This window comes from Oculina patagonica, chromosome 2 (genome assembly GCF_052425735.1).
Source record: "Oculina patagonica isolate OP01 chromosome 2, crgOcupat, whole genome shotgun sequence".
Classification (NCBI taxonomy): domain Eukaryota; kingdom Metazoa; phylum Cnidaria; class Anthozoa; order Scleractinia; family Oculinidae; genus Oculina; species Oculina patagonica.
Window position 1 is genome coordinate 14,658,494 of NC_135759.1, and position 25,485 is coordinate 14,683,978.

Below are 25,485 nucleotides of genomic sequence, written 5' to 3' on the forward strand. Positions count from 1 at the left end.
ATACTTAGACAATTTTCTGCAAGATTGAGAGCATAATTGTTTTATTATTCAACAAATTGTCAACAAAACACATTTTGTAGATAGAAAAAACCTAATTATGCAGCGCTTTACAAGACTTCAGACAATCTTGCAACCTACATATATCGCAGGATATCTGTTATGTACAGATGACAGATCACGTTAACATTTTGACCATATATGGGCAGTGCACCCATTTGTTGAATAATAACAAAGGATATTCATAGTTTGAGTAGCCAATAAGCCCACGCCAAAAAGCTATCCAATGTTTGAGTATATACATCTACTTAATACTATTTGGGTGTATACGGTATTTACCTTGCTGCTTGGCGGCTCGGTAAATTTCCACCACTAGCCACCTCCTTTGGTGAATAGTACTTACTATATTATTTCTACTGTCATTGTTACAGGGTTAATATACATGTATGGAGAGCGACACTCCAGTGAAGGCATAGGCGATACAGACTGTCAACGGCGGAGAGATTCTGCTGTTTAGCCAAAAACTCATTCTGATTGTTTAATTTTAGTTATTAGCCGTCTCCACCTTCTTTGCAAAACCAAAAGACTTTTTTTAATAAGAGTTTGCTGTTTACGACGTTATAGCCCCAGCGAACTGTGAAGCCCCGGTTAAACGATCAAACATTTTCGTCCATAATCGTGTTTGTCGTACACAACATGGAGTCATTGTTGGACGAAAATGTTTGATCGTTTAGCCGAGGCGGAGCAACTTCAGAATACCCGGCCACGATTGCGTGACATTAATCTCGTGCTCCCGTGGTCCCGCAGTCGCGATGTCAATCATTAAATTATAAGGGAGAAATGCATGGGCCAAGAAATATTTTAAATGAAATAAAGTGGATGGAGTGGGTATAGAACTAGTGCTCCCGCAGTCCTGCACTCCCGCAGTCGATAAGAAAGAAATATTACAAGTGTATAAAACTAGTGCTCCCGCAGTCCCGCACTCCCGCAGTCGAAAACAAAAAGAAATATTACAAGTGTATAAAACTAGTGCTCCCGCAGTCCCGCAGTCCCGCAGTCGATAAGAAAGGAATTTGACAAGGGTATGGAACTGGTGCTCCCGCAGTCCCGCACTCCCGCAGTTGAAATAGACAAGAAAATGAAGTCGATTTTCAAACTAAGCTTTATTGTACCTTACGTTTTCTAATAACAAGAAAAAACTCTTAACGGAATTATGTATACTTCTGTAGTCCAAGTTGCAATTTTTTTTGCGCAAATCAGAACAAAATATTAAGCGCTACGATACATTGTGTTGATATTATGGCATGTGTGTTATGAATTTTAAAAGACCACACTTATTCGTTAAGAAAATGAATGTTATAACAAGCAGTAACGTTTCGTTACTCGGATTAGATATAACTGTTGTTTTGCAAGTAGGCACGCATAGGACCTGTTATATCAGAGTGGATCGGTTTCGAAATGGCATTGTCAAATTCCTGATCGGTTAAACTTGTGGTGTTTGGCCAGGGTTCCGGTTTGCTCTTGATGAATACTTTACATTGTCCGCGGGCCCTCGGGATTCGGAATTCGACGATCCGACCGAAACCGTCCGCTTGGAGGGATTCTGTGGCCGTAGAATATTCGGCCTCTGCTATGGCTTTGGCAGATCTTTTTCCGTGCTTGAATGTTCGGAAGGTAACCACGGGTCCCGGTGAGAGCAGCACCTGGTCTTTAATGAATTCTTGGTTGGGCTGTTCGATTGTTTTGTCACAGGTTGTGTGCGTGATCTCTTTTAGGAACTAAAAATAAATCAAAAGAAGAATTTGAATAAGAAAGTAATGGGAATCGGGAAAATTATTGTCAGAAGGCATTAGACAGCGATAAAATGGTAGCGTGTTTATGCTGTAGTTCAAAAAAGATGTGTAAATTTCAAAACGACTGGTTAACGTGGCTACTTAATATAACGGGCACCTTGCTAACATTTAAAGTATGAGAAATTGTGAATGTTTTGATTTTTTTGTGCAGTCTGATTTTTCGAACTTGTCGCTCCTAACTGGAAAGCAATAATTAGCTCGTCGCTGACTTACCTGACACAGGATGTCCTTTTGGCTTTCCAGGTGATTGACAAATTCGGTGGCACTTTCGAGTGTAGTCTTTGAGATCTCAGTTGGCGGTGCGGTGGCGGGTACTCCAGCGAGAAGTTCATTCATTGTGTGATTAAACACATGGAGTGCAGTTGCGACGCGCGTAACCAGCTCTGGAATTTTCGACTAGGGCGGAACTTTTCCCTGTTGGATTGCTGTGTTGACTTCCACTGCGAACTGATCAATGGTTTCTCGATACATGAATTTGGCATCTGCGGCGAGGGTGAATTGGATGTTGTCGGCTGTCTCACTGAGGTTTTGAAAGTATTCGGCAAAGTCCTCAACAACTTCTGTTGAGAGTTGTTCCGTTGCCCTCTCCATTTCTGAAAGGGTTGGCCTGTAAGCCAAGGGGGTGGCAATTAGCATCCTGTCAATTAAACCATGGCCGTGGTCCATTTTTGCAATAAGTTTTGCGGCGTTTTGAAGCTGCGTAGAGCCTAAGATGCTGAAGGGTGTATTCTGTGGTATTACTCTGCTCTCTTCCGTTGAATAGTGATAAGAACATCGTTCGCCCGAAAACAGTTTGCAGAGCAGTTGAATGTCACCCGTGGCATTATCTTCATCGGACTTCAACAACTTATTTAAGATGTCACATAACTCTGGAGAGAGGATGATTCCTCTCTTTTGGGTTGCCAATAGTTTCACCAAACCTGACGAAGTGGTTTTACTGATGACGGAGGAGGTTAGGTCTAGGTTTTCCAAATGATCCTGTGATGCGTGCTGTATGGCCGATGATTTCCCTATGCAAAGATTGAAAAAAATTTAGAATTAAGGTATAAAAATTTATGTTAGGAAGGGATAAATTTGACTTAAATCTTAAAGTTTGAATTCTTACCTGTTCCAGGGTAGCCCACGAATATGGTGTAAATGTTCAGTGGTTGATCATGGGTTAGTGTCTGTACTCGCGCGTGATTACAGGCTAGTAGATAGGCTGTGGTTGTGAGGAGGGAAGGGACAAAATATCCTTCGCAGCTACCAACAGACACTGCCTTGTTGTTGATGAAATTGTGAACCGGCTCAGGAAATAATTTCTTGTATGAAAAGTGGACTTCATTCAGGCGTTTCTGAAGGTTAACCCACGTTTGTTCGTTTTGCTTGTTCAGCTTTGACAAGGCATACATTTTGCGGAGATGTTTAGTCTTCTCAATCTAAACGCGTGTGATGAAAAAAGTGAAATAAACCTTTGCAAAGGTTAATTTGGCGACAGCCGACGGTTTATGTGAACCAATGAGAAAATGTGTCGTACAATAGAAGGCTGTTTTTCTTTGTTTATGAGTCATTAACTCGAGTTGAAAATCCTAATCAAACATGATCACATTATCCAACGAAAGGGACGCGCAGGCAGTACAATGAACTGTATGAATTATAATTGGATTACAAACACTTAAAGATTTGTTTGTGTTGTGAGGCGGTTTACTTTTTGTCTAAGAAGATAAATAATTATCAAACGGTAATGAATGATAGGGCGCGTGGCAACGCGCATGTTTAGAAAAAAACTTCATCTGTATCATGCAATGAGCATGCAGGGATGATCATGGAATGCCATTTTTTTATATTCGTTGCCTAAGAGAGCCGTCGTAAAAAAAAGGGACGGGCGGCAAATAAAAGGACTTCGCTTCATTAGTGAATTAACCGTGTGTAAAGTTGTGATAAATCGCACAAGGTGGGAGAATCTATTGTCTAAAGTATTGTTCAATGTGCTGTTTAAATCTTGCAAGCACTTATTTAACTTTCCAGTGAATGAATTGTTTTTCGAGAGAAGCGGTTCTTGTGAAATTATTCTTGAGCATATAGCTCTACATAACGAGGCCCGAGAAAGCATTTGGTAAAGCAAATTAATTTCGTTCAATTTGGAATTGCATGAAGCATGGTTGACAAGGCAGTTCAAGTTGCGATCGGTTCAAAACGACCTCACCAAACGGCTACGCCTTGCGCAACTATTCCAAAAGTGAAAAAAGAGGAGCGTGGAACTCAATGCGGAATATCGCAAACAGGAAGCTACGGCCGCAACAACAAACACAAAAAGTGGCGTTACGATGACCTAGTAGGCCTAATGGTGGATAAAGAGATGTTTATTAACTGGCTAATGGATGAAGGCCTGATAGCAAAGGAACGATTGTGTCCAAAGTGCGAGGAAGGGATGACCTTGACAAGATGTGCTGATCGTTCAGATTCGTTCAAGTGGGAATGCAGGAAGCAGGTAAAAGGGGAAAGGCACAAAGCAGAGATATCGATCAGGAAAGGTAGCTGGTTCGAGAAGAGCAAAATGACGTTGGAAGAGATTGTGAAGTTGACGTACTGGTGGTGCCAAGATCTTGACCAGTCTCAAATTAAACATGAATTGGGACTCGCGGAAAGTACTGGTGTTGACTGGGACAGCTTTTGTCGCGAAGTTTGTGAAATCACTATGTTTGAAAACAGCGAAAAACTTGGAGGAGAAGGCAAGTTCGTGCAGATTGACGAGAGCAAATTTGGAAAAAGGAAGTACCATCGAGGGCATCACGTGGAAGGTCAGTGGGTGTTTGGCGGAATTGAAGAGGACAGTAGGAAGTCTTTTCTTGTGGCAGTCGAAAAACGGGATGAAGGAACGCTATTACCGATAATTGAAAAGTGGATCGCACCAGGAACAATTATCGTGTCCGATTGCTGGAAAGCTTACACCAATCTTGACAAGCATGGGTATGAACATCGAACAGTGAACCACTCGATTGAATTTGTAAATGAAGAAGGCGATCACACAAATAAAATAGAAGGACATTGGAGGCATGCGAAGTGCAGACTTCCGAAATTCGGAGTACGGAAACATTTGTTTTCAACTTATTTGGCTGAATTTATGTGGCGATATACTCACAGAGGCGAGGACTTGTTCATGGTTTTTTTGAATGATGTGAAGAAAATTTATGCAGCGAATTAAGACCCCAAAATTGGGCACTAGCAAAATGATAATTTGTGAATCGTTGTTAGGATGTTATGAAGTGCTTGTTAGGATTTTAAGGTAAATAAAAAATGTGAATTTTAATATGTGTCATTTGTCAGTCTTTGCTGTTTTTATTGGTTGTAAGCGATTCCGGAATTGACATTTTCAACTTTACGCGACGCTTATACAAAGTAAGCAACAATTGTGTGACTGCAAACATGCATTGGTCGTGGATTATATGTGTAACGTGCGTGTTTTCGGCTCATGGATTATAGAACGAGGAATATTCATGTTTAGCGTGTTTGTTTTCGGCACATGGATTATGGAACGAGGTATATGTTCATGTTAGCGTAAGTTTTTTATGTGTATCGTGCTTGTTTTCGGCTCATGGATTATAGAACGAGGAATATTCATGTGTAGCGTGTTTGTTTTCGGCATATGGATTATAGAACGAGGAATATTCATGTGTAGCATGTTTGTTTTCGGCACATGGATTATGGAACGAGGAATATTCATGTGTATCGTGCTTGTTTTCGGCTCATGGATTATAGAACGAGGAATATTCATGTGTAGCGTGTTTCGGCTCATGGATTAAAGAACGTAGTATTTTCATGCGTTAGCGTAAGTTTTTTATTTGCGGATGACTACGGGACTACAGGACTGCGGGAGCATGCTTCTTATGTATTTCTCTTTTGTTTCCATATGCAAATATTTATTGACTGCGGGACTGCGGGAGCAGAACTTTAATGTCACGGAATTGTGGCCGGGTATTCTGAAGTTTAGCCGCCGAGGCTTAAGATGGCGTCGAAAACTTTGCAAGTATAAGGTTTCAAAAAAGCCTCAATGTTTCACTTTGATTGCCAGATGTGATAAATGATTACCGTATATGATTGACATGATTGTAAATCGACGAAAAAGACGATGTGGTTTACTTTTCAACAATTCAGTTGACACTGAGTTGAACTCGACTCGAGCAAAATGCATAGCAACTCTGCAAGCGCCCTGCCGATTTAAAACGATCGAGGCTCAATTTTTGAGCCAAGTTTTTTAGCACCAAAGGAATCCCCTATGTCCAAAACAACATTATAACGTTTACTTACCTTCACAAGGAGAATCCTTTGCTATTCACTTGATTAAAACCAACACTTCTGCAAGCTTCCAAAACAGACGCTCTGACTTCCTCTGAGGCGAACGCTCTTTCTTTGTGCTTGTCGCGCGCGAGCTTATTGATAACGCTGACCAAAGGCATCGCGGGATGAGAATGATGAATTAAACTATTTGGATTGGACTTAGGGACTAGAAGGAGCGCGGAAAAACGCATAGACTGTGGTTAAACCAAACGCCCCTATAGTCTGAAATGTTCAGACTAACGCCCCTAATGCATCGATCGGCTTTTTACAGATTCTTTTTATAAGGTAGTGACATAAACAGTAACATAATTTGATTAAAAATATAACACCAACAGCGGTGATAAACATTATGAAAAATCGCATTTTTATAAACTTGACGTTTCGTATGCTAAGCTACATACATTTTCAAAAGTATGACCGTTAAAATTTTTGGCAACTATGTAAATATTGTATTTATATATTGTTACCCTACTATGGCCGAACATCCAAATCACTAAACGCCTTAAATCCTGTGTATCCGATTTCTACTCTTTCGTCAACCTCAAGATCATTTTTCAGAACACACGCCGCATCAAATCCTTCTTTCCGTACAAAGACCGCCTCAACCGTTCTCAACGATCTAAGGTCATCTACAAAGCTAGCTGCTGGGACTGTGACGATGTTTACATAGGAAAAACAAAACGACGACTTCATGACAGAAAAACTGAACACTTTAAGGCCCTCACTAAATGCGACCATCCATCAGCTATTGCTGATCACATAAAAACCACAGGCCATAACATCAAATGTGATCATTTTGAAATCCTTGCATCAGGCAAAACTGACCTCCACTGCAAGATTAAAGAGACCTTATACATTCATGAACTAGACCCCTTTCATACAATATATAAATAGTTGCCAAAAATTTTAACGGTCATACTTTTGAAAATGTATGTAGCTTAGCAAACGAAACGTCAAGTTTATAAAAATGCGATTTTTCATAATGTTTATCACCGCTGTTTGTGTTATATTTTTAATCAAGTTACGATGGCCTAAAACCAAGAGTCTATAGTAACATAATTGCTCCATTAACTTGGTAACCTTGGTAACGAAAAATAAAGCAGTCACGCAAATGTCTGTCACGTAACCAAACCTTGTTTCGTAAAAAAAAGCCGATCTGTAACTTACGAAACGGAGCACTACTGACCTTTAAGCTTAGAATCTATGTTCAAAAATCATGACTGCATCGAGTTGTATGAGGGGACGAAAGCGGCGTCAACTGTAAGTACTTCAGAAGAATGCTAGGATATTATCCTAGCATTTCTAACATACCTCACACCAGGTTCCTTCGCTTGAGCCGCGAAAGGTGTCATAATCTGTTTCGCTGTCAAAAACATTATTTATTCTAACGAAAACCAGAAAGAAGATGATCATAACACCGTCGACATAATTTTGTAATGTTGTGATTAATTAAATAACAAATATTAATAATTAACTTGCACTTTTAATCATTAACTGAGATTTACCGACAACCGACAAAGGTCGAAAATTTTAACCGACGACCGACAAAGTAAGGAATTTTTAACCGACTACCGACATGTGGACCCCCCATTCAGACCCTCTTACAGCGCGCTGTGATTTCGACTAGTTTTTAAAATGTTGTCGATGTACCTCAGCAAAATCTGAGAAACAAGGAACCAGTTTTAAAGATGATTATCGAAGAAAGCGTGAAGAGAAGCGAATTTTAAAATTAACAACGAAAATGCACGGCAAATTTAATAATACCGCGGAGGCTGTAAAAAAAATACAGCCGGACTGCTGTATCAGTACATGTTGTTCGATTTTCCTGATCAAGCCGATCAAAATAACCTATATAGAATTTTTGAATTGACGAGCGCATATTATGGCCGCAAATAACTTACCAAACTGATAGCTGCATAATGAGCGGCAGACAATAATAGAAAGGAATTTTCCTATGATTTTTTTTTAAAAGGTCAAAGCAGTTAAAGTCTTGTACTGCGAGAGTAGCGGTCTTTTGCGTACTAGACTCGTACTGGTAACAGGCCCGTAAAATCATGCAACTGAATCTTAAAGGAGCTCAGTCACGGACAACTCATCTTGAAAAAAACTGGCAAGTTTTTTTCAAGTTTGTCGTTCGTAATCCATCTTTATCTTCGTCAGTCGAAACCATCATTGGTTATTTTCGCGTTTTGATTACTCCTTTGTTGTTTCCCTACATTATACAACTATTATTTTAAGTTTTTTTTTTTCAATTTGGAAGTAATCAGAAAAATGACTTAAAATATCGTGACAATGCTCTTTTTAAGCTGTATCGAAGCAAAGCCTTCAGAAGAAAAACGCATCCAATGGAAAACAATGCTAAATAAGGCCGCACTGTTTCCGTTTTCAGCATATTGTACAATGTACAAGTGTTCTGGCAAGCGTATGTGTGCACATAAAATTATTAATATTTTAAGCTTGTTCCATGACGCTGCGCCACCTTACAGACAAATAAAAAAACGTTGCCAGCTAATGATTAGTATTCCATTGGGGAGTACGGACTAAAAAGTATATATCGTGCCTCGATGATAAGTATTTCCGGGTTGCGGACTAAAATAACTGACTCTCTCTTTTGTTAACTGCAGAACGTTTTTGTTACTTTTATTGCTTCGATAAACACCAGTTCTGTCGATACTGTGTTAGAAATAGTTCAACTTTCTCGATTTACTTCCGTTCTGGAAAAATTTACTTCCGCGTAGACCTGAGAGCATGCGCAATAAAAACAGGAAAACCAAGGATTTACCTGAAATCGACCTAAAATTGATCTGAAGACATTGGATTAAATGTAAAGTTTAACGCTGGAAAGTTCAATGTAAAATACTAAACGTTTCGGCAGTGCTGACTTCATCAGTAGTAGTAGTAAAAAATTGATCTGATCAATTCAGTCCAGTTTCCCAGAGTCTGTCCCGTACCGCTGACCGACTAGACGGACTCTAGGCTCGAGATTGCCACTTTCTCAGAAGTGGGCACAACTGCGCATAAGCAGAATATCATTTCCAGCAAAATCACTGACAGACTTAAATGCGCATGAGAAGACCATTATTAATCTCGTTCCCAGATCTCGCGGGTGGGCGATGCCGAAGGAGAGATCTAGTCAAATCTGTTTTGTACCACGTGATTACCACGTGATGTACCAGAGCTCCAAATGCACAAAATAAATTTAATAGGGGTTTGACAGTAGCCAAAGTACACAATATACAACAAATTTCGCTTTAAAATTTGATTTAAACTTGAAAACTCGGTTACCTTCATAAAAATTTCTTGTTCTTTATAATGTTGATATTCAGCAGTTGCTTGAGGCTAAATCTGACGACACAAAGCGACGTTTTCAAAAAGCGTTTAACATCGTTCTTGCTTACTTCGACGTTGATTTTTCGTAAAGCCGCTCCAAGTCCTCCGCTGTCGCTGGTCCAGGAATTAGTTTTTCTTAAAGTTAAGCTTTGAAAATCGTTTGACTCACCTTCGTTGCTTTTATGGTGTTAAAACTGTCCTTGTATTCTTAATTTTCTGCTCGTCGTACTGCACAAATCTCGCTATTTTCCCGCATTACAAGTCGTTCTGCATCAGAGCAGTTGCCGTGTAACGTGGGAACGAGGTTGCGATCGGTTAATGACGTGGGAACGAGGTTGCGATCAGTTAATTTCTTGATGTTGGTCAATCGTCGTATAATAGAACCTTCTTCCAAATTTGGTCGGCGCTAGCCGGTAAGTTGGAATTAACCGGAGATTAAAAGCCAATCAGAAACGGAGAAATATTTTGAATCAATAATAAAAACAATTATATTATTATTACCTTCAAATGAGTGACGCAGCATCCGGCGCATTTTCCGTAACCATGAATGTCATGACTACTTCATGTTAAGGTCGCGGGGGACACCTTAGGCTCATCATTATGCATTTATTTAAAGCGTATGCACGAAGTACAACGACTGACATCGACAACTTTACGAGATATTTATGACTGGACAAATTAAAATATGGGAGCGTGCGCGTGATTGTAAAAAATCCCTGTTTCTTTGATATTTTAACCAATTTAAAACAACAGTTAGCGATATACGTTCATATAGATTGTGAGGAAGTCTTTGAGCTTATTTTCATTTAAATTTGAATATTTCTGCAACTTAGAGTACAGTCGAAGCTCTCTTAACGGACACTCTCGTAAGCGGACAGCTCTACTTACGGCCACCTTGTTAGAAACCCCGTTTTTACTCCCATACAAACTTTGTATTTTTACATTTTCGTAAGCGGACATTCCCGTAAGCGGCCGCGGACACTTTCCGAGATTACGACTTAGACTTTTTCTTTGTTCAGTTAAGCTCCCGTAAGCGGACACTGCAAAGATAATCATATAAAAAACCTCTGTATCTTGAATTAATCAATCAACTTCACATCGCCGTTCCGTTTGATTTTTCTGTAATTACAGTACCATATTTTAGTGTTTGTTTTGTTGTCATACACGTCCGGTTACATTTCGAAACACCACCAACATGCATATTACCATAATGTTAGCTGGGCAAGCTCCCATAAGCGGCCATCTATCCCCTACACCTCTAGTGGCCGCTTACAAGAACCATTCTCGTAAGCGGCCAGCTCCAGTTGCGGACACTTTTTTCGCGTCCCGAGGGTGTCCGCTTGTGAGAGCTTCGACTGTAATCACAAAAATATTCGGCATAAAAAATCATGTCCTTTTTAAAAACGCATTGTTCTCACCATAAAAGCGTGGGATATAATTACCATAATTACATCTCTCCTTGGCAAAATGATCGTATTTAGGTCGGGACACCTTCGGAAATCTCAAAGTTTGAACTTTTCCGACAATTTTGTGGCAGAGAATACAGCACGGATACAGAACTTCATGACTTGCCATTACAGATATAGGTAAACTATGAAGGAAAGATTTCCGCACAGGACCCTACATAATTATGTATGCAACTATTTCATACTATCACTGTACATAAACAGCAATCATGAAAAGAACGAATCAGTCAGAAAATTGTATGCATAATTAATGTAGGGTCCTGTGCGGAAATCTTGCCACTATGAATACCGGTAGTGTGTCATAACAGAAGCGGAATTTTAAAAGAGCGCTTTTAGAAAGAATTAGAAGACATTAAATTCAAATTTGCGCGCTTAACTTTCTGGCAAACATTAAATTAAAAAAATCCGCTTCTGTTATGGCACTCTATAGGTATTGGCTGATTAGTTTTTGACAAGATCACAGTGTGCTGTCTCCTACTCGTTCCGCAAACTCTGCCACAAAATCATGTTTTTCCCAGTTTGGCACTCACGAGGCTATAACATCGCCGGTAAATGCAATCTACCAAATAAAAGACGACATTTATAATCTTTCATCATTTCTTTATGTCTCTGTAAAATTTGAGCTTCATCGCACCCATAACAGCTGAGAAATAAGCGTTTTAAAAGATGCAGGTCAAGCAAAATTTCCCTTCATGAATTTATTCATGCTGTAGGTATCCCCCGCGACCTAGCCTGTTCCAGGCGTTCGGTTAGTTGACTAACCGAACGCCTGAAACAGGCTACCCGCGACCTTAAACGAGATAAAACCTCCATGAAGCCTTCGGAGGGGGTGGGGGAGGGGCGTTTGTCAAATCATTAACCAGCTTGTGTCCATGGAAATACATTGCGTTCTTGAATCAGCAAAAATGTAAAACAAAACATCCTTCTTTGCTGCTTGCTCAATACATGCGCATATGAGGCAGATTTTTAACTATTTACAGTTCGCAGGATTTTAATCAGCCGGATGTGTTTTGTGAGTGATTAGAAAAATAGCTCCATTTTAATTGTTTTGATGCTGACAAATTGTTTTCAGCTCAAAAAACGAACGTTCATCAAACGAAAAACACTAATAGACTCTGCCGCTAATAAGCCGGAACTTTAAACACACCCGTTCATTTGCTAAACACTTGTGTACGATATGTGACCGATTTTATTCTCAAATTATACATGCTAAAACAGCGAAAAAAAACGAAATAGAATAGCACAATCTTATTTTTGACAATTAGCAAGCGAGGTTCTATTCTCTGGCAACTGGCAACAAATCTACCATTTGAAACCTTTGTTAAATTTGAAACCTTTTGTTAAAAAGATATGTCGGTGTTCGAAACTACAGACCGACCTCTATTAAGCGGCCACCCACGGGACTTTGAAAAGTGGCCACTTAATAGAGGTTGGCCGCTTAATAGAGGTACAATATAAATTGGATAGGAATTGCAGTAAACATGATTTATTGACTCTATATAGCAAAATTATTTTAAAAAGTGATGAAGATAAATTCTAATTCATTGTAACACAACATCAAGTGCGTTTCCAGCCAATGCATAGTTCTAGCTCTACCACAGAAGCCACGTAGTTGAAATGTACAGTGTATTTCTTCGGGTTGATAATGTACAGAAATAGATGCAAAACATCGTTGACAGAAAAAGATGCAAAACATCGTTGACAAGTTTCTTAGGCCTTTTTGCATCAACAGTTAGTACGTGAAAAAATTGTGCTCAAGATATTTCACCAATTTTGCTTGGAAATATAATTTGCTGGCCGCTTTATAGAGGTTAAAAACCATATGATAAAAAAATACACTTGTGCAGGATGAAGGTGGCCGCGGCCGCTTAATAGAGGTGGCCGTTGAATAGAGGGTCAAATAGAGCAGTTTACTGACAAATAATTCGAGACTTTGGAAAGTGGCCTGAATGTATTTTATTCGGTCTTTAGGTGTACTCTAACACCTTAGAAAACTAAAACATCACTTTGTAAGATGGAGAAAAAAGACAAATGGCTAGATGTTGGCCCTCATACAAAACTTTTCACATAAAATGAGCGTTTCTCTCAAACGTCCGTCGTCTTGTTATTAAAAATGGCCGTTAACTCTTCTCGTCTGGGCGAGATTGAGATCACTGGCAAATTTTTATTTAAACCAAACCCATTTTTATATCAATGATTTTTCATGCAAAACACAGTCGTTTATTTACTAGAAAGAGAAGCAAAGACCATCTCAGGAATAACGAAATAGCCTATTCACGAGAAATGAAAACATTTGACAAAATGGTAAATTTAAGTTCTTATGAATGATCAATTGCCATAAAAATACGAATCTCCTTTCATTTTTATCAAGTTATTTCTATTTCCTATGCAGGTGTCCCCATCTGGAGTAATTTCTCTGCAGGATGAACTGTCATTATGTAGGTTGGTGAAGTATCCTATAATTATTCTATTAATTGTCGCCTCTGAGGCGTATATGCTTAAATTTCATGACAATTGCAATAATCGGTGATCAGCAATTGCCACCGGTTGAAACTGATAAATTTCGAGGAAACAATTTTGTACGGCCTTAAAACTCTTGTATATATCTGACCGGATTTATTAAAACCAGGTTATGAAATTTTCACCGTTTCAAGCGCAAATCGCCGTAAACGCGTTTTTTTTTTTTCTCGCCAGAAACTATCTCCAAAGTAGATGATATAAAAACTAAAGTGAATGTCAGTCTTTTTTTCGCTTCTCCTCTTTCTTATCTACCTTTCATTGCCGTTGTTCATTTTTTTTTCTGGGCATGTTTTTAGCCATGTCGCAGTGTAATGTACGTGGTCAAAAACACTTAGGTCACTTTTCGTTGACCTCTTTCTTATCTATCTTTCAGCGCCGTTGTAAATTTTTTTTCTGGGCCTATTTTTAGCCATGTCGCAGTGCAATGTACGTGGTCAAAAACACTCAGGTCACTTTTCGTTGACCACATTTTACAAATCCAGTTAGATATTGATCTATACAGTTTAAGCATCTTGAAATGTCTAAATGCAAAATACAAATGGTTGTTTATACAGCTTACTCAATACCCTCAATCACAATTATAAAGGATTTTTAGTAATAAGGCCCGATGTGCCAAGCGCGTAATTAGAAAGATAGGTTTTATTTTAGTAGCAAGAGAACTGTTTCCATATTTTTTTTTGTTATATCAATCATTAGACTCAAGCGCTCTGCCCCTAATTAACAGCAAAACTTTAAATGCGCACATGCTTTTCATCAAAATCTCTTGTTAATAAGATATGCGATCGAAACAATTTCATTCGTTCGTTAGGTATACTCTAACCCCTTAGAAAAACTAAACAATCGCTATCACAATTGTTTTTGTTTTTTAATTAGGATGCCATGTAGTATCTAAGTAACTGCCAGTTTTAAACTCAAACGTTCAAGAAAATGGTCAAATTGCCAGATTTAAAAGTATAATGCAATAAGCCCTTGGCCTTTAATAGGAAGTCCTGTAAAAAAAACACACACACACACACACACACAAAGCACAAGACGGACGGTTATCAGCAATATATGAAATCATCATCCCAATAACAAACCTGCAAGTTGATGCTTTTTTTTCTCGACGCTTTGTACCTTCCTCGACTTCAAGAACTCTTCAAGGCAAGCTTAATTTTCCCGCCACCCAAGAACAATGGCAAACGTTGCTGGAGAAGGAAACTACACAAGGGAGCTGAACCAAGCACTCAGCGCACCACCAGCAGGCATAGCTGAATTTTTTTTAGCTTTGAACATTTTTCTTTCCATCACCGCAGCTATCAACAATGCTCTGATCGTTTTTGCTCTGAAGGATGCCTCTTCTATTCATCCTCCAACAAAACTTTTCTTTCGATGTCTGGCGGTCACTGATCTTTGCGTAGGTCTTATTGTACAACCATTGTATGCTACCCGCATTTTGTCTCGTATAGTAAAGATGAACGTTAATGTGCTGTACTACGTTGACAACGTTTGGGGAGCTTCAAGTTTTATTTTATGTTGCGTATCTGCCTTGACGTCGACAGCGATAAGTTTGGACAGATTTCTCGCACTGTTGCTGGGACTGAGATACAGGCATGTCGCAACACTGAGGCGAATTAAGGTAGTCATAACTTCTTTTTGGCTAATTGCTGCATTTAGTGGATGGCTCTGGGTATGGAGAAGAGATATCGCCTATAAGGAAGCCTCTGTTGTCTTAATACTTTGCCTGTTAACTTCCATTTTCTGTTACACGAGGATCCACCTCAAACTACGGCATCAACAAGTCCTAGTAAAAAGCAATGTCCCCCACGGACAACAGAACAGAGAAGGGATTCCTCTAAACATAGCAAGATACAAAAGGACAGTTTCCAGCATTATGTGGGTGCAGTTGGCATTAGTTGCCTGCTATGTTCCTTGGATGATTGTGGCTGTACTAGATGCGGATGGAATTAAACATTACGTGGCTTGGTTAGCTACGTCAACTCTAGTCTTCTTAAACTCATCACTAAACCCGATTTTGTACTGTTGGAAAATCAGGGAAGTGAAACAAGCAGTTAAAGGCACAATCAGGAAGCTTTACTGTTTTTAAAAGACTAGCTGTGTAGATCGACATAAAGTTAAATGTAGACGCAAGTTTAGATCAGTGTCACAACAGACATAATGTTAGGTTTCACAAGAACAGCGACTTATTTGATTCCGTGACTTATTATTAATTTATGGAAAAATATATGATAATTGTCAAATTGGTGAAACTAAAGAAAATGCGTTTCATAATCCAGCTGGCATTAGAACTCAGTGAAATTATTTCTGCGAGAAACACTGCATGTTTCTGAAATAACAAACTGTTAGCTTGTGAAGTCTTGCATAGTTTAAAAAATAAATTGTCAAGTCTTGGAGGTGTATACAAATATACCACCCGTCGGTAGCATCTAAACGTCAACACGGACTGCGAAAACGTTGCATGATCGCTTGAATAAATAACAGAGAACGTTTTGTTTTAAACGTCCAGTTGAGGTAACAGGTGAATATGTCGACGGCCAATGGAAATGGCATGGAAAAGGGATTCCAGTAAACATAGCAAGATACAAAAAAAGACAGTTTCCAGCATTATGTGGGTGCAGTTGGCATTAGTTGCCTGCTATGTTCCGTGGGTAATTGTCGTTGTACTAAACGGGAATGGAATTGAATATTTCGTGGCTTTGATAGCTACAGAGACTCTAATCTTTTTAAATTCATCACTAAACCCAATCTTGTACTGTTGGAAAATAAAAATTCTTCGGTAAATGTTTTCGAAAGCAAATATTCTGTTTTCGAAAAAAAAATTAAAAAAGGTTTCTGATTATTATTTTTGTCCCTGGGCTCAAACGAATTTTTGTCGCGGAGTTTCGACTTGTGCCACCGCTGCGTTTAAAATTGATTACTTTGCTAATGGCGGTTTCGAATGTTCTGACTCTGGGTTCAATTTTTTTGTGGTTTTTGCTTGATGCGCTGTTCGTGACATCGAACATTAGCAGACAGTGAAATGTGGAACATGATTGGTCCAATCACGAACACGAACACAAAAGAAATTCGCACCATCTGCTTAACCAATCAGATGCAAAAGCAAAAGCAAACACGACTTGGTCACGTGCGGTTTCCCCCGCTTGGCGCCGGTTGCACGTGCTTGCTTCGACCGCTGTAAACGCCACAGTTATGCCACAAATGCGATTTTTTTACTTTTTCAGTTTAGTACTTCAGGCATAGGTTTTGTAAAACGAATCGATTGTTAAACCGTAAAGGACAGGTAAATAGAGATGTTATTCCGACTAGAAAGTCGACAGGCAAAGTAGCTTACTGAGATGGCCAAACCACTGTCCTTTTTTTACAAAACCTTCACCCTCAAACTCACAAGTTTCACTGCCCGGATGGAGGGTGGGATTCCGCTGTTCTTGTTAGTCACTAGTCGGGAAACAGCTGATTTTTTCTCTACCTGGAGAAAATATCGGTTGCATGCGCAGTGAAAACAGTTTGTTTGAGCTTTAAAAGAGTTAAAATTGTTAAACAACTTTAGAAGACCTTGAAATGCAAGCTGGTTTTAGACTCTTTTCCGAGGTCCTGCTAGAATAAATTCCGAGAAGCGACGCAGCATTTTAACATCCACATAGAAGAAATAAAATTGTGACGAACGACAAGACTTGTGTTGAAATAGCGACTATGGCGACAGCAAAGGAAAGAATTTTGACAACTTCGGCGAATCTCTCGGTTTCTTAAATGTTCGACGGCGAACTTATGTAGTCACAACTCCCCTGCACCATTAACAAGAGTTGTTCATTAACGAAATGTTTCGTAAATACAGCGATCTCTCTAAGGCATCCCTGATGAAGGGAATTTTTCCAGCAGATTTAACAGGCAGAAGCTTCTAGCGGATAAACACAATGGCAACCAACTAACATATTACATTCTGAGCAGCGAAGTACAAGCATATAAGACAAATTAGCTCAGATGTCATTGCAGCCGAGCGAGATGCAAACCCACCTTTGAAAAATCCGCAGAAGATGAATGCCAGCACACTGAACAACCATCGAAATATAAAGGATTTGTTTGAGGGAGAACGGCTTATTTCAAAAATGAAAATATCAAATTTGTTGATGCCCGAGAAACTCCTGCTCTGTGTACTTAGTTCAGAGTCACGTTTGTTTTGTGTGTAAATAGGTTGGCCACATGTACTTGACATGTGTACTTACGATAGTCACATCGCTTTTTAATCTGTCGAGTAAAAATGCACGAGAAACTCCTGCTCTGTGTACATAGTTCAGAGTCACGTTCGTTTTGTCTGCATATAGGTTGGTCACATGTACTTGACATGTGTACTAAGTTATTATCTGTCAACAAATTAAACTGTAGTTTTATCGGCTTGTTAAAAATGCACGAGAAACTCCTACTCTGTGTACTTAGTTTAGAGTCACGTTGTTTATAATTGGTAGAGAAATTAAAACTGTTTTAAATACCATATTTAAGTGCATGGGGAACTCCTGCTCTGTATACCTAAGTTAGTCACGTTGTTTATGATTGGTCGAGAAATTAGTCACGTTGTTTATAATTGGTCGAAAAATTAGTCACGTTGTTTGTAATTGGTCGCGAAATTAAAACTATTTATTTTGGCAGAAACACAACAGTCGCCGAAACAAAGTTTATCTAACAACAAAGATCGTGTTTGATACTTCATCTCCCCTCAAATTTCAGAACATCACACATCCCGCCTACAAAAAGTAACACATCCCGGTCCCGCCAAAACAATTTCATCCCGTATCCCGCCACTGAAATTTTTCACATCCCGCATCCCGCCTTGATTTTGAGCCGCCATTCCGCATCCCGCCAAACCTATTTTTGACCCTCTGCTTCGTGTTCTAATTTTGTTGAACTTGAACTTGAAATTGAACCAGAAGTTATTGTCGTCACAACACGGTCGAATAAAAGATTGTTTATTTGGTAAAAAAAAGCTGGTCTGAAAACATTTTTCAATTCGTTCTTCAAGTTAAAACACAAATATTGGGTTAGATAAAGTTATTGTCATCAAAAGATACACAATTGAACGGTGTATCCTTTTTAATATATTTTTTTAACTTGAGTTATCTGAATTTTCTGTTATCATACAATATTTTGTCTCCCATTATACACAATACATTACTCGGACTTTGTTATAAACCAGACTGTTTTAACTCTGGTATTGCTGGTTTTCACTGTCACGCAAGTAACGATACTGTCACGCGCTGCAAAAAATAAATCCAAAGCTATTGAGTTAAACAAATCAAGAATTTTACAGGTTGTAGAAAATAACAAGATAGTCTACGTATCCAAGTCTCAGGTCTGTACGGTATCCCGTACTCGAGTTATCCGTCATAATGTTTAACACAAATTTAGAGAGCACAGTATGGAAACACCATGTTGGATCCCATGTGGAGGGGCACCAAGATGACCGCCGGGAATCAATGAAAACATCTGGCATTCACTTCTGCTATAAAGCGCGGTCAGTTCACCTTCGTGAACACGTAAACATTCATATAAACACTTCTTGTGAAGCCTCAATTGTCCAGATCGTTAAAAATAACAGGATGAGGCATTCTTTTTAAGCATACGTGACAGCTTTCAGGCGGCCATTCTGATGTCGTGTGGCGCAAAACTCCGAAATTCAAAATGTTATTTCTCAAAGACGGTGGATGCTATCGAGCTGAAAATCTTCAATAAGATATATATTAAGGACGTCTAATAGCTACTGAAGGATAAAAAGTCAGGGGGCTCGCGATTCTGGATTTAGAATTTTGATGACGTCACGTGAAAACCAAGAATAGGTCATAATGTTATAGATTTGCACTCATCCAAAGTGGAATCGGCATAAACCGTTAAATGTCTGTTGTGAAACCTAACCTAAAACATTAGCAGACAGTGAAATATGGAACATGATTGGTCCAATCACGAACACAAAAGAAATTCGCGCCATCTGCTTAACCAATCAGATGTAAAAGCAAAACCAATCACGAATTGGTCAAGTGCGTTTTCCCGCGCTTGGCGCCGGTTGCGCTTCCTTGCTTCGTGTTTCATTTTGTTGTTTAACTTTGTTGTGATTGGTTACTTAGATTCCTTTGTTCTTATGCTTCTTTTGTGCTTTTTAACTTCCCGTTCGCCTTATGACTCAATAGTGCACACTTGGCGTTTACTTTAAATTTGTCGAATAGATCATATTCGTATTCTCGGTATTGGACTGGAACTAGCTTGCAATGGAGGCTAATGCGGGGGAATATCATTAAAAAAAAGTCATTTTCATTTGAAAAGATTCCCCGCATTAGTCTCCATTGCAAGCTAGTTCCAGTCCAATACTGAGAATACGAATATGGCCTATTGCGCATCCTTCCTGCCAATAATTTTTGATTTTAAAATATGGCGGCTGTTGTTTTATGCGCCACAGAGGTAAATCATCGTTTTCTCGTAAACAAGTATAGTTACCTATCGATTTTCTCTCTTGCTCTGAATTAAACGACAATTTTCTTTCTGTCTACGAAGTATATATAGAGCATATCCCAATGTAGAATAAGAAACAATTGTCAGAAACTCAAATTAAAAATAAGCAATCGCAAATATAATCATAATGGCATTACAAGGGATTATAAGGTATAGTCTCGTAGAATTAGTAATAGTAATTGGAATGAGTGGAGTACAATTCAGAGAGTAATCGGGCGAGTAATTTCAATTTGATTTCGATTTGAAATTACGAGCACGATTACTCTCTGAATTGTACGACACGAGGTCCAATTACTAATTAATCGTATAAATAACAAAATTCAAGGTTAGGAAGTCTTTGAGAACCTTTTTTGTAAGAAAAAGTCAAAAGTTAATTTAATTGGTTGTGCAAAAAGCAGAAAAACAGCAAGAAAGAATCCATTCAAATGCGCGTGATTACACGCGCGAATGGCGTAGGTGTCCAATTACAGGTATCCAATTTGAAGTTGCTCAAATTGGATACCTGTAATTGGACACCCACGTGATCGCGCGCCGATTACGCGACTAATCGTATCTATAACAAAATTCTCGATTTTGATTGGTTCTGCGCGCGCCTATTTGTCGCGTAATCGGCGCGCGATCACGTGGGTGTCCAATTACAGGTATCCAATTTGAGCAACTTCAAATTGGATACCTGTAATTGGACACCTACGCCATCCGCGCGTCAATCACGCGCATTTCAATGGGTTTTTTCTTGCTGTTTTCTAACTTTGTGTGCAACCAATTGAATTTACCTTTGACTTTTTCTTACAGAAAATGTTCCTAAAGACTTCCTAACCTCGAATTTTGTTATTGACACGATTAATTAGTAATTGAACCTCGTGTCGTACAATTCAGAGAGTAATCTTGCTCGTAATTTCAAATCGGCCTCGCGCTGCGCGCTCGGCCGATTTCGAAATGACTCGCCCGATTACTCCCTGAATTGTACTCCACTCAGTCCAATTACTATTACAAATAGGCGCGTGCAGAACCAATCAAAATCGAAAATTTTGTTATAGAGACGATTATTCTGTAAATTGTCGACTCTAAGCAGAATATGCTATTATTAAATTTTCAGCCACGGATATTGCATTTCTAGCATTCTGATTGGTTCACTCAATCCCGGTTGTCAGCTCGTATACCTTAGTTTGACCTTATTTGGAAAATGATTGCGTTACTGTTGCCAAACTAAAATTTTTCTGCGGGAAGCGACAGTTCCATCAAAATGGTTTTGAACAGCAAATTTGGCGAGCTTTATGAACAAGAAATAATTAGCGGTGCCTACAAAAACCAAAGAAATGCCATAGTAAATTAAACTACGCAAAACAAAAGGATAGATGCGAAAAGTGTAATTAATAATACTTTTAAACTGAACGCACAGCAAGAGCGAGTGAATAAAGTATAAAAGCAGCAAATAATTTACGAAAGAACGGCAAACTGACACAGTTTCATTCAGTGTACGTCATAAAACTAGGCTCAGCACTTCAGTAAAGTTTGTTACCTTTCAATCTTGGTTTTGTCCTTTCATACTTTAGTAAACCTGTTCCACTTTGAGCTCAATTTCGCTTCAAATAATATAGCAGTCTTGATGACAGCCGTGGAGCCGTAAAGAAGTACAAATTAAACACTTGCCTCGTTCGACTTGCACAAGACTTGTAGTTTCCAGAAAAGGTTTTGCTTCGGATCTTCTCGTAAATCTTAACTGTTGTCACAATTTCCATGATATTTAGACGACTTTCAAGAGGGGATTGTTTGAGGAAAATCTTCTGAAGAAAACTCTCTTGCTCGCTTTCCTCGTATGTTTCATTCAACTCAAGAAGTGAACACCGCGCCAGAAATTTTCGCGCCTCCTCATACTATCACTTCGTTTACATCAAAATGAAATGTCCATTCGATTTTCAAGTTCAGTGAACTTGAGAAGAATTTAATAAAACAATTATTCCATTCGCCCTTGTTGGATACGAGTCGTTATAGCCAACTCGGCGCTTCGCGCCTCGTTGGCTATTTACCACCTCGTATCCAACGCGGACTCATGGAATAATTGTTAAATATTTGTTTGACTATTGCAATATCCTGTGATCAATAATTGCCATTGGTTGAAATTGATAAATGACGAGGAAAAATTTTCCCCGGATATAAAATTTTTGAGATAATGGATCTACATATACAGCTTCAGCATCTTACAAAGTCTAAATGCATCGTGGATATTTTTTGTTCCTAAACTCCGAAATATAATCAAGCGCGATGTTCTATGTTGAGTGATTACAAAAATAGGATTTATGTTTTAAAATTACTGGATTTAACTTCTACTTAAAGGCTCTGCCCAGAAAGAACGGTAGAACTATTGGAAAAATAGCTTATTGTCAATTGTTTTTGTTTGATAAATAGTATGTGATGTAATATCAAGCAACTGACAAATAGTATATCAAATTAAAACTCAAATGTTCACGAAAATGGACGAATGACGTAATTTTAAGGTCTAATGCAATTAAAACTGGGCCTTAGGATAAATAGGAAGACAGGTGAAAAGACACTTACCATCTCACTAACAAAGCTGCAAGCTGAATCGTTTGTTTCACTGGTTAATTTGCAACGTTTTATCAAGCAACTGACAGATCTATCAGTTTTAATATCAAACGTGCAAGAAAATAGTCAAATAATGCAATAAACACTTGGCTTTTAAGGATTATTAGGAAGTCCTGTCAAAAAAATACACGCACAGCACAAGAGGTCGTGTTAAAAGCGACATATAAAATCATCATTTCAAAAACAAAGCTGCAAGTTGATACTTCATTCCTCAAAAGTTTGTACCTTCCTCAACTTTAAGCACTCTTCAAGGCGAGCTTAATTTTCTGACCACCCAAGAGCAACGACAAACTTTACTGGAGAAGGAAACTCACAAGCAAACTAAACCAAGCACTCAGCGCACCACCAGCAGGCATAGTTGAATTTTATTCAGCTTTGAACATTTTTCTTTCCATCACCGCTGCTGTGGGCAATGATCTGATCCTTTTTGCTATAATTAATGTTTCATCTATTCATCCTGCGACAAAACTTTTCTTTCGATGTCTGGCGGTCACTGATCTTTGCGTTGGTCTTATTATACAACCAATTTATGCTACCCGTATCATCTCTCGTATAATAAAGATGAACGTGAATGCTTTGTTCTATGTTAACAACATCAATGTAGCTTTGAGTTATATTTTATGTGGCGTATCTGCCTTGACGTCGACAGCAATTAGTGTGGACAGACTTCTCGCACTGTTGCTGGGACTGAGATACAGACATGTCGTAACATTAAGGCGAGTGCGTGGAGTCATAACATGTTTTTGGCTAATTGCTGTTCTAACTGGGGGCCTCCGGGTGTGGAAAAGATATATCGCCATTAAGGAAGCCTCTGTTGTCTTGTTACTTTGCCTGCTAACTTCGATTTTCTGTTACACGAGGATCCACCTCAAACTACGACATCAACAAGCCCAAGTACAAAACAATGTCCCCCACGTACAACAGAACGGAGAGGGGATTCCACTAAACACAGCAAGATACAAAAAGACAGTTTCCAGCATTATGTGGGTGCAGTTGGCATTAGTTGCTTGCTATGTTCCGTGGTGCATTGCGGCTGCACTATATGGGAATGGAATTGAACATGGCGTGGTTTGGATAGCTACAGACACTCTAATCTTCTTAAACTCATCTCTTAACCCAATCTTGTACTGTTAGAAAGTCAGTGGAGTGAAACAAGCAGTTAAAGGCACAATCAGGCAGCTTTATTAATCGGGCGTGGCCGATTATAGTTTACCCTTTGGTCGTCCTAGACGATAGTCTCCTGTCGGCTAAAAATGACGGGGATAGCCTGGGCCAATCGGTTTCATTTCCGTTTTGACAGTAAATCGTTGTAGGAACACTGGGTCGACTTTTGGGCTAATCTGCAATCTGGTTCTCTTCTTTGCTTCGGCGGGAGGACAGAAAAAAAAGCTTAAGGGGTAAAGTACTAATAATCACCATTGTGAAACTGTAGTTGCTTTGACAAGTTGAAGCTATTTTTGTAAATAAAAGGGGTAACGTCATTTATGTCACGCAATGTTTTTGTGGGAAACTTTGAAACTAGACGCTTTGCTGGTTTCTACAAATAGCTGTGTGATCTGGCGGTACATTTTTTTGAGGCGGACTCCACTTTAAAACTATTTTTTTATATATTAAGCAAGAAGTATGTCGATTTTCATTTCCGCACAGTTGGGCGTCAAAGTCGCCTGTCACAAAGAGTAGAATGTTTGCACAACTTGGTTTGGATATATTTTAGATTTGACTAGTGACGTTAGTAAGACACTTCTCAAGACATCAGCAAAACATTGGCAATGTACAGTATTGGTGTGAACTTGAATGGAATTTTTTACGAGATCAGTAAAGCTATCGAATCGGAAAGGATGACTTGAAAATGAAAACTTGAATAATTATAATTAAATACCAATTGAATTTTAGATGAGAAATTCCGGAAGTGACATTTGTGTTCAAAATAGGAATTTTTGTACAACTTAAAGTTCCGAAAAAAAGACCACATGTTTTGTAAAAATCACAGACAAACATGATCAGGAAAACAAAACAGGCCAATGGGTTTTATTCACGAAAATACAACTTTCTTAAGAAAGAGTTTGTAAACAAGACAATGGAATCGAATTACATTTCACACGAAATTTGCACACATTTGAACTTGCAAAAAAGAAGTATCTCTGCCGAGACATAATAGCGAGACTTAATAATTATTGTATTCTGATCTGATTGTTATTTTTTATGCATTAACTATTTGAAAGTGGTTCTCATCGATGAAAACAAAACGGTTTTTCATTCACTGCTTGAAGTATTTATAGACGTGAAAACATTCGCTTAATCAAATTACATTCTGCACGAAATATTTTGTATCCATTTGTCCCGAAACTTTGAGGAAATTAAAATATTTGTGGACAGTACTGCATAAAAGCAGTTCATAGAATTGAATAAAAAGATAAGAACCATATTGATAAAGGAAATTTTAAAACTTTATTTTGGCCCATTTTGACGAAATTCAGGATTTTCAATCAAAGACTGCCATTAAAGGGCTGTATCTTGTCTGTCTCTAACGATTTTGCTACGGTTTCGAACGAGCAAATTTTTCAACATGATATCATGGTAACGGGCAGAAGTCGGTTCGTTCTGAATTTTTCAAAACGATATACAAGTTACAGGTCAATATACAGACTCTCTGTAAAGTTAAAAACCTTTTGGGAACAAACCATTGTGAACTTATTTTCTATGTTGATCAGTAAAAATCCTTAGTACGACATGGGGTTTGTTATATCAAGTTCGTTAGTACGTTAATACTGCAAGGTTTATAACCTCAGAGAATTATTATCAAGTGTGTTTTGTTTTATTAGCGGTTTATACTCTAAGGTCTTGGTATGGGAGATCAAAATTAAGGCAAATTTCTATTCTTATCTGATTGCTTGGCACAGATTAGT

The 25,485-nt window shown here is 38.6% G+C and overlaps 4 protein-coding genes across 6 annotated transcripts in view; 2 read left to right on the forward strand and 2 right to left on the reverse strand.

Moving 5' to 3' along the window:
* The window catches only part of LOC144643120 (uncharacterized), a 91,457-nt gene that overhangs the window by 40,396 nt on the left and 25,576 nt on the right, over positions 1-25,485 (reverse strand). The window contains exon 1 of one of the 3 annotated variants that reach the window (XM_078502274.1): positions 6,138-6,213. The exons of the other annotated variants lie outside the window; for them this stretch is intronic. The gene's annotated coding sequence lies outside the window, so the exon portion shown is untranslated. Of the gene's footprint in view, positions 1-6,137; positions 6,214-25,485 lie in introns of those variants that run through there. 3 annotated transcript variants of the gene reach the window in all.
* LOC144643137 (uncharacterized) lies at positions 744-3,238 on the reverse strand. The gene is made up of 2 exons (XM_078502300.1): positions 2,064-3,238; positions 744-1,775 (listed from the first exon to the last, which is right to left on the reverse strand). Exons 1-2 carry the CDS (start codon positions 2,184-2,186, stop codon positions 1,386-1,388), a joined length of 513 nt encoding a protein of 170 aa, XP_078358426.1. The 5' UTR covers positions 2,187-3,238; the 3' UTR covers positions 744-1,385.
* Positions 3,981-5,817, forward strand: LOC144643127 (uncharacterized). The gene has a single exon (XM_078502288.1). It carries the CDS (start codon positions 3,988-3,990, stop codon positions 5,032-5,034), a length of 1,047 nt encoding a protein of 348 aa, XP_078358414.1. The 5' UTR covers positions 3,981-3,987; the 3' UTR covers positions 5,035-5,817.
* LOC144642165 (adenosine receptor A3-like) lies at positions 14,658-15,569 on the forward strand. Its single transcript, XM_078501154.1, has one exon. It carries the CDS (start codon positions 14,658-14,660, stop codon positions 15,567-15,569), a length of 912 nt encoding a protein of 303 aa, XP_078357280.1.